The sequence below is a fragment of the Chanos chanos genome, chromosome 3 (assembly GCF_902362185.1).
Source record: "Chanos chanos chromosome 3, fChaCha1.1, whole genome shotgun sequence".
NCBI lineage: Eukaryota > Metazoa > Chordata > Actinopteri > Gonorynchiformes > Chanidae > Chanos > Chanos chanos.
The window spans coordinates 47,020,921-47,035,155 of NC_044497.1; the positions used below are offsets into that span (position 1 = coordinate 47,020,921).

Below are 14,235 nucleotides of genomic sequence, written 5' to 3' on the forward strand. Positions count from 1 at the left end.
GCACCTTCAGCCTAAGCAGCAGGAGTAGCCTACATAGGCTCTTCCACCACTACCATCACTACCACCACCATCATCACCAGAAAGGAGAAACGGAGAACTACATCCACATAGCCTTGTGATTCACTATAAGGCATTTTCTCCAATATGTTTAAAGAGGGGATAATTAGCTTGGCATTGCATCTGCCGGTGCGTATCTAGGCAGGCAGATAGAAGGGCATGCTTCACCGTACTAAATACAACCGCTTCAGGAATGAGTCTGTGACGTCTGTCGATGAGCTTCTTCACGGCCTCTCCATGAACGCCAAGGTCTCGGCTGCCTCGCCACCCTCGGGTGAGCCTCCTTACACCCCCCCAGCCGAGGTGCTCCCTCCCGACCCAGAGGATGGGGGTACCACCCTCTGCACCCTTATCAACAAGGTGTCCAACCTCAAATTCGCCAACTCGGGCGGCCTCCTGGGTATCAAGAGCCTGCCATCGGCTGTCAAAGATCTGGCTGTGTCCAAGCTGCAAGGGGGTGGGGGTGCAGGTAGCCCTAGTTCCTCTGGCTCATCTGCGGCCACTGGGGGCAGCTCGTGTGGATTGGCGTCCTCTGTCTCCCTGCAGGAGCCAGGCTCTATGAGCACAGGGAAGAAAGGAAGGATGGAGGAGACACAGCAGGGAGGAGAGGACTGGAACCCAGGCGTTGGAGGTGTTGGTGGTGCTTGCAGGGGACTGGTGAGCAAGCCGTGCCGAGGATGGCTACATTCCAGCGAAAAGATCTCTGGACCTGGAGTGACGTACATTGTAAAGGTAAGTGTTTTTTTTTTTTTTTAATCCATCTTGAGTCTTTCTCTTTCTCTCTCTCTCTCTCTCTCTCTCTCTCTGTGCTTCTCTCTCTGTCTGCTTCTCTCTCTCTCTCCCTCCTTTCATTCTCTCCTTTCACTCAATGAACGACGGGTGGGTGAAAAAAAAGCAGAGAATAAAGCTGCATTTTGCTGTGTGCTGGTAAAGACACGGAGAGATTGTGTGAATGGCAAAGCCAGAACACAACCATTAAATAATTCAGGCAACAGAGAAGGTCATCTCTGGAAAAGTCGAGAGGGAAAAAACAGCTTTGAAGGCAAAACAAAAGCACTACCGCCTTGCTTCCACTGTCAAACTACCCTTTACATGGAGCCTGTTTTACGTGGAGTCTATTTTCAATTACTGTACACTGCTGTTACTGTTTGTGTTTGTGTCTATGCTAGCTGTGCTACCTGTGTATGTCTGTGTGTGTGTGTCTATGTTTGAGTTTATTCATTCTCCATGTACACAGATTGCGTTTGTATTTTTTAAACCATGATGATCTCTGTACATGGTGATTATAATGAAAGAAGACAAGCGCCAGGCATACACATGATAAAACACTCATTTATCTCTGAATTCAGAGGCTGATTGTATTTGCCATTAGATTCTGCCAGTCCTTTTTTAAACCTCATCAGTTTAGTCACAGTTGAGACACTGGGTGACAGTCTATTTTTGTCCATAAAGACTTGATCCATCAAAATGAATTACAAGTTTACCATGTCAAAAGGAATTCAGATACTGTAACCACAGTGACCTGCTGTTGAATTGTCACTGTCTTATCCAGTCTCTGTGTGAATCATAGTTTTTGAAATATTTATTTTGAGCTTGTGTAAAGACTGAGTGCTTCTGTACGGATGTTATTTTTTTAAACTATATTCATCTGTGTGAAAGGTTAGACAGCAAAAAGTTTCAATTAATAGAATAAGTGTAACAATTTTAGATTTTTTTTTTATTACTGTAAAAACATTCTGTGATGCAGTGCATTTTTATGGTTATACAACCCCAGCCTAGCTGTAAAAAAGATATGAGAAATACATATGAAGCAAAACAACAACAATAACAAAAAATTAAACTAAACAAAGAGCCCCATGTCCACAAAATTCTTGGATGTAGGAATACATATTGGAGACCCTACGTATAACCCTGCGACATGTGAGATTAGCTGTCTTTAAATAAGCGACTATATCATTACATTAGCCCCATTGAAGGAAGGGTGACTTTGATTCATCCGGTATGATTCATAGTTTACTCCCCTGGCCCTGTTGCATTTTGAATGTGAATCACCATTACACATTGAGCTTCAGAGCACTAACTTTGAGTCAATACGCTGAAATGGAAGGGGGATTTGGGCCATTTTTCTTGGCAATGGATACGAGGGGGGGGGGGGGGTGTATACCCCCATCCGGAATGCACCTCATTTAGATGTCCCTGTACTGAGTTCAATATGCAGTGTTGCTCACAGCACTTTTAATTGGCGTCATGTGCCTGACCGTACACATCATGCACCATTACGCTAAAAGGACATAGACTGACATTGACAGTACTGTCTCGTCCACACTCGCTCGACATACACAAATGCCACATGTAGGCAACCGCTCGCTCGGAAATTTAGTGGTATCCTGTACAGTTAAGAGCTGGCTGATGACTTTTTATATATATATATATATGACGTTATGAAAAATAGTCTCCCATTCCACTCCAAAGGTTTTGGTTGAAACATGAGACAGTTTGGTATTAGTTTTTAGCTTTTTTAATGTTAGATATTGTTTATTCATACATGGTTCTCTTGGTCAATTGATAGGGACGCCTTCATCAGTGTTTTCTATTGTCTTTCTTCTTTTAAATGTTTCTCTTCCTAATAATGTGCTTCAACACAGCAATGGGTGAGCTGCCATGTCAATGCGTTGTGGTGCACTATTAGTTCTCAATTTGATCATTTGTTGCTTTTGTGATTATTGTAATTGTAGTGTAATAGTGAGTAAACAAGTATTCAGCAATAGATAGTTGTATTATGGGTTTATTACGAAATTATGAATGTGTTATGTCATGTTTTTTGAGTGACACATGCAATTGTGCCGTATAGCTTCAGGAAGGGGTGGTAAATGTTGTTGATGACAAGTCACTATGTTCAGGTGAGTTGAGAGAAACAGGTGAGTCATTGTGTTTAGGTGAGTCTATTGATACCGATGACTCACATTATTCACATGATTTTGGGAAGAAAGGTGAGTCATTACGCTGTGGTGAGTTTGAGGACATGTGATGCGGTGAGTTAATGAATTGATAAAATGGATGTTTATTTATTTATTTATTACAAAATTATATCAGAGCCTGGAACAGTTGATGGGATGAGTTTGGAGAACATGTCATCTATTGAAGTGATATTCTTTCCAGGTCATTTTTTTTAATTCATAATTTTAGTTTAAAGGAGGGTTACCAAATGGTCATGGGTTATTTAATTTTTGATAAATAAAATTTTCCTTTTTTTTTTTTATCTAAAATGGCACAGATGTTGTTGTTGGGTTTTAGATCACAGGATGTGTGATCCAGAGTTTAGACATAGAGGTTTGTGTTGTAGGCTAATATAAACTACACATATTGGGTTTGAGGCTTGGTAAGGATATACCATCACTGTGTTTATAGGTGTGTAAATGTTTTTTGTTTGTTTGTTTTGAGGGTTTTTCTGCGTTCTTTGTTTGAATTCCTGCTTAATACATTCTAACTTTTTTGAAAACGGTGCAATGACTTCATGTCAACCTTAGATGTGCAGCACTGACAGCCATGGCTAGACTTTTTCATACATTTTATATTGTTTCCATTTTATTCATGTATGTCATCTTCTACTAGCAGTGGGGGGGGGGTGATAGTACTGAGAGTTAATGGACGTATTTTTACACTGTCTCCATTGTACACTGTCTCCAGTTTTATGTTTTCTCCAATATCTAATGACTTTTACCTTTTGTCTTAAATTTATGAGTGGAGACATGTCCATGGTTAGGATGCTGTTTGCATATTGCTTATATAACGATAATACAGGGTTTCACAATTCTGCTTACATTTTAGTTCATTTTCTGTTACTTTGACTGAACCTGGTCCATCAATTTCTCCCCTAAAGCTGGCAACAATATTACCATTTTCACTGTGAATAAAATGTTTTATACCAGACTTTTTTTTATATTTTATTTTTGTTTGTTTGTGTTATGTTACATTTTAAAGTTAGTCTTTCATTTAATTCTGAGATACCAAAGTTTTTACCAACATATGAAGGTGTTACCAATATATGAATGCTAAATCCATGATATTTTCTATACAAACCCTTTGCCTAGTGCAGTGTTAAAGGCATACCAGAACACATGGCTTAAATGAGAGTGTGCTCCATTCTAGCACATTCTCATCTTACTAGGTGTGTTTGTTTTAGGGAACAATTAACACGTCTTTGTAAGGAAAAAAACGCGGCCTCCTCTTTTTTGTTTTTCTGAACAGAATGTTCTCTTTGACGTTGGTCAAAGAAGTTTTGTGAGTAAATATTTTAATACTTGGATTTGATCATACTGTGCATACAGGTTTGGCACGCAGGGTGAGTTAGTTTTAGCTCCAATGTGGCTGAACCTCTAAGAAAACATTTCAATGCTGTAAACACAGTAAGATCTCTTATGAGATGTATTGAACCACCGCCTAAAATCTTTACTCTTGCCTCATCACTTATTTTGGGGGAAATTGGGTACAGGGTGGAGCACTAACATTTAAAGTTAGTTGGTCTGGCATCACAACCTGATTTCAGGTGCAAAAAACACTGGACAGTATTGTTTTTAGATTCTGTGATGTTAAATGTGTCATTTGGTATGTGATGTCCTGTTGCAGATTTGCTTCTATGATATATTGGACACAGTGTTTTAGACTTAAATGTGTAAAATGATCAAAATGATGTATTAATGCTAATTTTCCAAGGTCGTCGACATTTTTATTTAAAAGTGATACGCCCCAAAATTCTACTGAGTGTTTCACAGATATCATACTTATAAATATTCTTCATGTCCTTTGTGCTAAATAAATATACTGTATAGATTTGGAATACTTGGGCTGCTGAGAGTTTGTTTAGACACAAACCTTGTTCATTCTTCTTATTTCAGTACTTAGGCTGCATAGAAGTTCTTCGGTCTATGCGATCCTTGGACTTCAACACAAGATCACAAATAACAAGGTATGGAGCTCTCACGCTGCAAATCTTACATTGGTAAATTTTCATGCTTTAAAAAAGAGATGGGGCATAAATCCATTGAAAATCGATTGATTATAACTCGTTACATAACATGAGTGGAGAGAATAAGAGAGAGAGAGAGAGAGAGGGAGGCTGGATCCTAGCGCTCTGTGACTGTTTATCGGATAGCATGACTGTGTGGGTTGAAGGGGCTTAGCAACGGACTGAGCCAATGAATGCGGTATGTCACGTCCACTTTTCTGCTTGACTTCCTGGAGTCAGTGGCATTAACACTGGTCCAGGGCCACAACATTATTGCTCTTCATTGAGCAAGGAGAGATGTACCGCTCCATAGACTCGATGAGTAGACTTCCTTACAACCTGAATTGAAAACCCGCAGCTGAAATTTCTTGTGGTAGTCTTTTGCGGTTCTGTGGTTGCGTGTGGACAAAATGTTTTAAATCGTTCTGTCTATAGTTTCATCATTCAGGGAGGAAGGATTCTCTTGATGTTACAAATATGATAAAACACACCCAGATTAAGTTTTTTTTTTTTATTGGTGAAAAAATCCTACACGGTATGTGGTGAAGCTCCCAGGCATGGAAAATCAGCTCTGTCACTCTCTTCTTTTCTCTCTGTCCTTTTTCTTCTTTTTCTTTTGTTCATTTCTCACCCTGTCCCTCTCTCTTCTCTCCTTTTTTTTTTTTTATGAATTATTTCAGAGAGGCAATCAGTCTGGTGTGCGAGGCTGTCCCAGGTGCCAAAGGAGCCCTTCGTAAGAGAAAGGTATGTTGGGAGATGGAGGGATGTTAACAGAGAAGGATGGAGAATAGAAAAAAGAGAGGGAAAGCAAGAGAGAGGGGAAGTGAGAAAGAGAAGAGGGAGAGAGAGAGAGAGAGAGATGTGGTGTGGTACTGTGTGCGTAGGTGTACACAAAGCCCACGGCACACACTGCAAGCATGGTGACTCATGTAGTATAGAGTATCACTAATCAGAAGGCAGAACTGGAAGCTTTGCTCCTGCTGTATGTGTGAGTGTGCGAGTGAGTGTTGGTGTGTGAGGGGGTGTTGGTGTGTAAGTGACTGCATGAGGGAGTGTGCGCGCGTGCGCGTGTGTGCGCGCGTATGTGTGCGAATCTATGTGTCTGTGTATATATACGTGGTTATGAAGATATGTGTGACTGTTATATTCACACTGGTGTTAATCAAGACCTTTCTCTGAGAAAAAGTCACACACTTGTTTACTGTCATGCATCTTGCTAAAGGTCATATGAGATATACTTACTGGTTGTTTTCTGTGTGGCATAATATACGTAGATTAACACATTATATTGGTTAGGTTATAGATATTAATCACAAGTGCTTACGTGTTGTTGTTGTTTTACAGTGTCTGTGCTAATTTAATGTAACCATATATGAGGGGCAGATAAAACTCTGAAATTACAAGGACACCATAAGGCATTTGTAAGAGTCAGTGGATATATGTTATGAAGTGGACTGTTCACTGAGCTGGCAGATTTGTATCTTTAATGGACTGATTTTGCTGTGTTTATGGTGTATTCTAGCTAACAGTGCTGCTGTCTCTCCCCAGCCACCATCTAAAGCTCTCTCAAGTATTCTGGGGAAGAGTAACCTGCAGTTTGCAGGCATGACTATCAATCTCAACATTTCCACCAGCAGCCTCAACTTAATGACTCCCGACTCCAAACAGGTGGGCTTAGTACTCCCACATCTACATGCACATGTACATACACATACACATGCACATACACATACACTTACACATGCACTCACAATTACACATACACTCACGCATTCACATACACATTCACGTACACGTACACGTACACGTACACGTACACATACACGTACTCTTACACTGTTGCATGTACTGTGTTTCTCTTACAAAATGTTGAAGTCTTTAGAGTCTTTTTCTCTCATTTCTTAACAAGCCTGACATGAAGAGATCAAAATTCTGCTTTGTGGTACGCTATGAATACTGCTGTATAGTTGCTATCTTAAAATGGATCTCACTAAAGATCTGTGTTTTTTTTTCCCTTTTCCCCTCACAGATAATAGCTAACCATCATATGCAGTCAATATCTTTTGCATCAGGTGGTGATCCGGTAAGAAATGAAACAAAGATATCAGCAGAGCACATTAAATTTCTATTCAGCATGGTTTTAATTTCATGAAAACATACTTCATGAAGAAAGCAATGCCTGAGGAAATACGACTTTAAAATGTGATTTGTGATTTCACTGTTCGAAATCTTTTTCGCTCTCTTTTTCTCTTTCTTTCTCTTCGATGTATGCAGGACACGACTGATTATGTTGCCTATGTAGCGAAAGATCCTGTTAACCGAAGAGGTGTGTTCTCTTTCTCCTCTGTTTCCTTTCCAGTTTCAACACCTTGTGCCAAATCTTTTTTTTTATTTGTTTGTTTAGTTTGAGGAACTCGCGTTTTATTCAACCTTATGTTTCAGAATCGCATGTCATTTTTGTTTAAATGGCCGTTCTCTCACTAATGAAGCTTTGTTATAGCAGAGGGAATATCTGTAGCGTGGATAGCACTACTCCCATTGTTTTCAAACACTCTCTCTTAATAGCATACAGTGTGTCCTAGATTGGCTTGGTGGGAAAGAGCAGCTGCTATCACCAATGTCACCACTGGCTTTCCATGCCAAGGGCAGTTTTACTCTTCGTTAAAGTAACCTCTGACACAGTCATTTCGCCACACACACACACACACACACACACACACACACACACACACACACACGCAGCCTGTTATGCTGCACTCGGAAACAAGGGAAATTGATTGCTGTAGACCAATGATTTAAGTGTAAAAATCAATTCGTGCTGTAACTCCGTGTCTCTCTTTTTTATTTCCTGTGTCTTTAACACCCTGTCTGCACAATGACTGCATTTGTTCCTTTCTAGAGAAATTGCTGTTTGCAGTCTTGCTCTTTCTGTTTTGTAACTTCTAATTGGGGAAGTCCATTTTTTACAAGACTGATTTTCAAGACAAGCTACGTCCACTGATTTTTTACTTTTAAATTATTGTGATCAGTAATCTCTTTAATATGTGTTATGATGATGGATCTTTATTAGAATTTGCCATGTCACAGTTAGGCTCTATCTCTGGTTTTATAATTTACTTATGATATTACTGAATGAGAATCTGTCATGTTTCACACACGGCTCTAAAACGTTTGTATACTGACTTTTTTTGGGGACAGCGTGCTATTATCAGTGGTTTAAAGTGTTTCTAATATGACCTGATCTTGTTTTTGTGTGTGTGTGTGTGTGTGTGTGTCTGTACATTGTAGCATGTCATATTCTGGAATGTTCTGATGGTCTGGCTCAGGATGTGATTAGCACCATTGGTCAGGCATTTGACCTCCGTTTCCAGCAGTACCTACAGTGCCCCTCCAGCAAGGTCTCCACTATACATGACAGGTGAAACTGATCTGTACACAACAGACATATGTCCACTCAGTGCAGGGTAGAAGAGGGCCGCAGGACTGGCAGTGCTCCTCAGTGTCTGTGTTTGGTCCTTTCTTCATAAAAGCTGTGACATTTACACTGCTACGAGTCATTTATATGTAAGATACTGAGGCTTTTTGTCCGTCCATCGCATTATTTTGAGGATACCGTACAATTTAAGTTTTGAACTTGAATAAAAAATGTTAAGAGTTTGTAAAGAGTTTAATTGGCTTTGAAAGTCTTCCCTTTAATTATCAAGTGTGTGACACATATGTTCAGAGAAACAGAGAGTAGGAGGCTTAATTCTAAGTGGGTTGTTTCAGACAGACCATAACTGATGATATCTATATTCAGTCACATTAAGGCTGTCTCCCATTTTACAGCTCTGAAAGCATTTTCTGGAATGGACATTGGCTAAATGTTAACACAGACTGCTCCTCTTTTCTTTCCATATGAAACCATATACATTCAACTTCCAAATTACAGTGCTGGCTCTTCAGAATGGTTTTTGCGTTATCCCAGTGGTCAGTGGTGATTTGATGTAATGAGAGGACTGTGTACACAAACTGTGGAACAAAGTTAAGGAAATTCTGTGGTAAAGACAAACCATGAAGAGCAAAATGACAGGTTTTTAATGTTTAATAGAAGCTTACAGGAGAGAAGTTTCAGGGAATACCTTCAAACACATTTTCCATTTGCTGTTGAAGACTGAAAGCAGATTACCCAACATTCTATATCTCTGTGGAGGTATCCTTAGTTTTGAAATCTCTCCCTCTCTCTGCCTCTCACTCTCTCTCTCTCTCTCTCTCCCTCCCCCTCTATGTGTCTTTCTCTCAATCTGTGTCTCTCAGGGTGTTAAGTTTGGAAGAGTCTCCATGGACGGAAGAGGAGGAAGAACCTCCTGATCATCCATATTACAACAACGTCCCAGGCAAGATGCCCCCTCCTGGTGGCTTCATTGATGCCAGACTGACCAATCAGCCACCAGAGGGCAACCAGGTCTGCTCCGTGGTCACCCTCACCAGTTCTCACACTCACTCACTGACTCACTCACGGACTCACTAACTCACACTCCTCAAAAACAAACTGATCTATATGCAGAATTAGCCTTTATAGTTTTTTGCCACATTTACACACACATTCACGCAGAACACAGTCACACACTAACGTGGGTGTGCGTATGTATGCATGTGTGTGACTCCTGGGTTATTTCTGTTAATGAAGGGTCCAGGATCAGTTGACCAGACATACTATCAGAGCAGACCCATGCTCATCCAACAAGGTGAGGTCAATCTCATTGCCGTCAAAGTTGTCTTCAATTAAAAAGTTTTACATTCAGTTTACTGGGCAGTCACAGCCCTTGTAACATTTTGAACGTATGCCACACACAGGCAGTCAGCATCGTCAAATAATCCATTTGAAATATGAACACTGATCTCTCTCTATGTCCTCTCCTCTCTGCCTCAGGCTCCTGTGACATATACAGTCTGCCTGAGGGGAAGGGTCAGGCACCAAAAACAGGGGACATTCCCACGTATGTAAATACCCAGCACATAGATAGCCAGGTGCTGGCAGCGCTGCAAGGTGAAACAGACCTGTCCACTGAGGGAGGCATTGGAGGGGCAGCCAAAGATAGTCCACGGAAAGACCTGTTTGACATGAGTAAGAATTATAAACTGCTGCGAATAGATATAAACTGCTCCTAACCCAGAAACATACTGAAATTTACACCTGCTGGAAAGTGTCTAAATGCGAAAAACTTGAATGAAATCCATATTCAGAATGCCCTTTCATCTCTCTCCCACAGAGCCTTTTGAAGATGCCATCCTGACACAGGTGCCGCCCACAGCCCCGCCCCCTGCCCCTGCCCCCATGCTACATAAGGAGGCATCGGTGGATAATTCCAGCCCTTTGCTGGTGCGTTCAGCTGCCTTCAGGGCGCACGAGGAACTGGAAGGTCAACCATGGTACCACCGTGAGATGAGCCGTAAAGATGCAGAAAAACTCCTCAAGGACGATGGAGACTTCCTGGTACGCAAGAGTACCACCAATCCAGGATCCTATGTCCTGACTGGCATGCACAATGGAGTGGCCAAACACCTACTACTGGTGGACCCTGAGGGCACAGTAAGTGCATATGTCTGTCTGTTTAGATACACTTTCCAAGAGATTTCAACACTCTTGACAAGGATGACATCTATTGAAGAGTCTTCAATAAAATGTCTTTGACAATTTCTTTTGAAATGTTTTGAGAAGTTCTCTGTATTACATCTGGCAAACAGAAACACTGAATAAAATGTATGTCTCCTCCAGGTACGAACTAAAGATCATATATTTGAGAGCATCAGCCACCTGATTGGCCATCATCGTGACAACAACTTGCCAATAGTCTCAGCAGGAAGTGAACTGTGTCTGAAACAGCCCGTGGGGAGGAAACAGTGACAGTTCTCTCTCAGTCTGTGAGAGGGGAACAGGGTTACGAAAACCCAGAACCTGAAACTTGAAGACGTAATCAGAGAATCTATAGTTGTCTGAAGGTACTGCTGTCTGACAGAAGTAATGGTCTGTGAAACCGTCACTAGGTACCTTGCGGGCCAATCTTGCTGGACGATTTGAAGGAGATTTGTTGATAAAAATGACACATGATTTATAGAACTGTTATTATTTTGTTGTGATGATTGAAATTCTATATTTTTTGAGAAGACATAGGTGCATTTGGACATACATGTTGATCTGGTGTTTTAAAAATAAAGAAGCAACTGATAATACAGCAATTTAGATGAAGAGCAAACCAACCTCTTGGAGGAATAAGATATGAAAAATATAAGTATTTTAGAATAACCTAAAAATTTTAGTTTTGTCTATTAAGCACAACCAGATTCACAGTTGTTGGTAAGAGTTAGAGGATAAACAAATATTTGAGAAAAAAAGTTGTTTATATTGAACTATTTTAGGATTTGTCCTTCACCGCAGCTAGTGTGAAAGCTAATTTGGTAGGCTATTCTATCAAATCACAGTTGATTCTGCTTTTATGGGAAAAGATGTGAATGTGTTCACTTTACAGTAGTTACACAATGAAGTGTGTGATGGGTACATGCTCATGTGCTCCTTAAACACACACACACACGCGCACACACACACACACAAGTACACGCACACACACACACACACACACACACACACACATTCACGGCTTTAAAATACTGACATTTTTTCTATGAAGTTCACTCCTGTGGCACCGCACTCGCATGACTTGAAAAATTAACTGTTCTTGTGGTCATCGTTCGTAGACCTCGACCCCTTTGAGAGGTGCTTGTGTATGCTCACAATGTAAAATATTTATGCTTTTCAAAACTATTTACTGGATTTGGCTCCTTCTTAAACTTGTAAAGGGTGTGTAGTCAATTAGTTCAGGGCTTACTTTATACCATGGATGTTTATATCATTTATGGCTTTTATCGCTTCATTGTGAGCTTAAAACGATTACATTGATATTATAATTATTATTTCAAATTAAATTATTATTATGGAATAGCACAATCAACACTTAGATTGTCTGTGTAAAATCTTTGACTGTCAAAGAGATGGATCACCAAATGTGTTGCTGCACGAAGTCAGTGCTTGTGAGGTTAATGAATTAGAAATGTCATGATTTTTTTTCCCCATCACACTCTTATTTCAAAGATAAACAAATCAAAATACGGCACTGGATAAGTCTTTCCAAACTGTAACATGCATTACACAATAACTGTCAGTTTATCTTTTACATGTGGCTTTTTGTGAACAAAGGTCACTCAAGGACGTCCTTGAGGAAAAATTCCTATGTTCATTTTGTATGAGGCTGCCATTCACCTACGCAATTATCCTTTAGAACTTTTATTGGTATTTAGAATACAACAAAAGTTTGGATCAATTGTATAATATTATTTTTTAAAAAAACAAAGTCTTGAAATTAGCTGTTTGCATTAACAGTGTAAAACTGCTAGTCACATTCTCTCGGAACATTTCTTATTCGATAGTTAGGTAATTGCATAGGTGTAATGGTCATTTTCATATAAAAACAAAAGCAGACAAAAAAACTATAACAATTTAAAACTATCATCATTGTCATATTGTATTCTTACATAACTATTGGATATTGCGACCATCATCCTCTCACATTTGACACGTGACACTGGTATGCAGATGAAGTTTCACCTAAGATACCTAGACCACCTATGGAAACAGCAAAAACGTCAGTCAAGTATATGAAAAGACCTATGTTTGGCTCTCTCAACACAAAAAAATGGTTACATTTACTTCGTGCCTGCAGCTATAATGCATTATTACTTGTTGTAAGCATGACTAATCTCTTCCTACAATGATGTTATTATATAAATTCATTAATACGCTTGTACTGTCAGTTTTTCCACAAAAGAAATGACTGACCGAGACGAAGAAGTCTGAGCTGACAATTCAAAACGTAGTTGTAGTCATACATATGACAAGGCTCAAAATGCATTATAACTGATCCATAAAGCATTACATACACAAGCTTCAGGAACTATATCACCACAAACTTTTAATTATAACATTAAAATGATAGAGTCGCTCAATACTGAGACTCTAGTTGCTTTGATTACATAGCTTTAGGGTTTTTCCCTAGCCCCGTACAGACAACTTAACCCTATTAAATGGCTAGAACTACAGAGAAAGACACTGACACTTTTATTACAAATACAGGCATATTTTTGACCAGAAATTTTTGAGAAGTTTGTACTTCTAAAAGGCAATCTAACTTATTTCCCCTTATTCCCAACAATCATACCTTTGCATTGAACTGCTTTGCATTGAACTGGGGAGTTGATATTTTGAAGCAGTTAACGTACCATACTAGTTGAATGTAAAAAAAAAAGAAAAAAAAGATGGTGGCTGGCATTAGGGTGTGCTGCTCTTATTACCTCCAGAACGGAGGACAGAATCAGTGCTTTATCATATCTGGATACTCACTACACATCACATCATCTTCAGTTTATTAAAGAGCATTTTCCTGCATTCCGCATTTAGTTTCTAAAAATAAGCCAAAATGTAAGATGGTCCTATTATTAAGTTGGCAGTACTCTCTCGACATTGATGCTCACCCAGATTAGGTTGCTCAGAGTGTGAAAGACGCAGAAGGAATATTTGAAAGTCTGTATGATTCTTAAAACTGTAATGAATTCACAAAGAGTGGAGCTCCTTTGCTACTCTTTTATCCCTGTTTGATGTGGTTTTCACCTCAGAGAGTGAAAAATCTGCAACTGGGGGAGAGCTAACTAGTCATTGTTTTACAGCCCATACCCAGTGTTCAAATTCATCCTCAATGACTGATTTGTAAAACTTTGCGCTTAAATAATGATGTAGACAATTTCATTATCCTTCTCATGACTCAAGCAAAGTAGGTTCCAAAAGCAAATTCCCACTGTTGTAGTAACACAACAAGTAGAATGTTATTCCCTGTAATGGTAGTGCTCAACTGCCTGTTTATTTAAGAGACTTTAAATAGATACTTCTTTGGTCAAACTAAGTTTTCATCTTTATCCCAAAAAAAGAGTGAAACCAAAACAACTCTTTTTTCAGACATATACCAAGAGCATGAACAGAACCCGCTTCTGTGCTTACTGGCATACAGAAACTGTCATGTAAGATTACATATACATTCACATAATATTTAAGATAAACTTCATCATCCCATGGAAAACCTTTCAGA

The 14,235-nt window shown here is 39.6% G+C and overlaps 1 protein-coding gene across 1 annotated transcript; it reads left to right on the forward strand.

The window, feature by feature from the left end:
• The first annotated feature begins 216 nt into the window (after positions 1-216).
• On the forward strand, positions 217-10,949 carry shc3 (SHC (Src homology 2 domain containing) transforming protein 3). Its single transcript, XM_030769351.1, has 12 exons — positions 217-789; positions 4,953-5,023; positions 5,743-5,806; positions 6,611-6,730; positions 7,092-7,145; positions 7,337-7,388; positions 8,351-8,480; positions 9,359-9,506; positions 9,732-9,789; positions 9,975-10,169; positions 10,315-10,634; positions 10,821-10,949. Exons 1-12 carry the CDS (start codon positions 217-219, stop codon positions 10,947-10,949), a joined length of 1,914 nt encoding a protein of 637 aa, XP_030625211.1.
• Positions 10,950-14,235: the final 3,286 nt, after the last annotated feature.

What these genes read in the sequence shown, in the direction of transcription:
- shc3 (XM_030769351.1), top strand. Translation starts at nt 217, where the DNA reads ATGCTTCACCGTACTAAATACAACCGCTTCAGGAATGAGTCTGTGACG. An exon ending in GAGTGACGTACATTGTAAAG is followed by an intron (nt 790 to 4,952) that starts GTAAGTGTTTTT and finishes TTCTTATTTCAG; the next exon opens with TACTTAGGCTGCATAGAAGT. An exon ending in GAAAGACCTGTTTGACATGA is followed by an intron (nt 10,170 to 10,314) that starts GTAAGAATTATA and finishes TCTCTCCCACAG; the next exon opens with AGCCTTTTGAAGATGCCATC.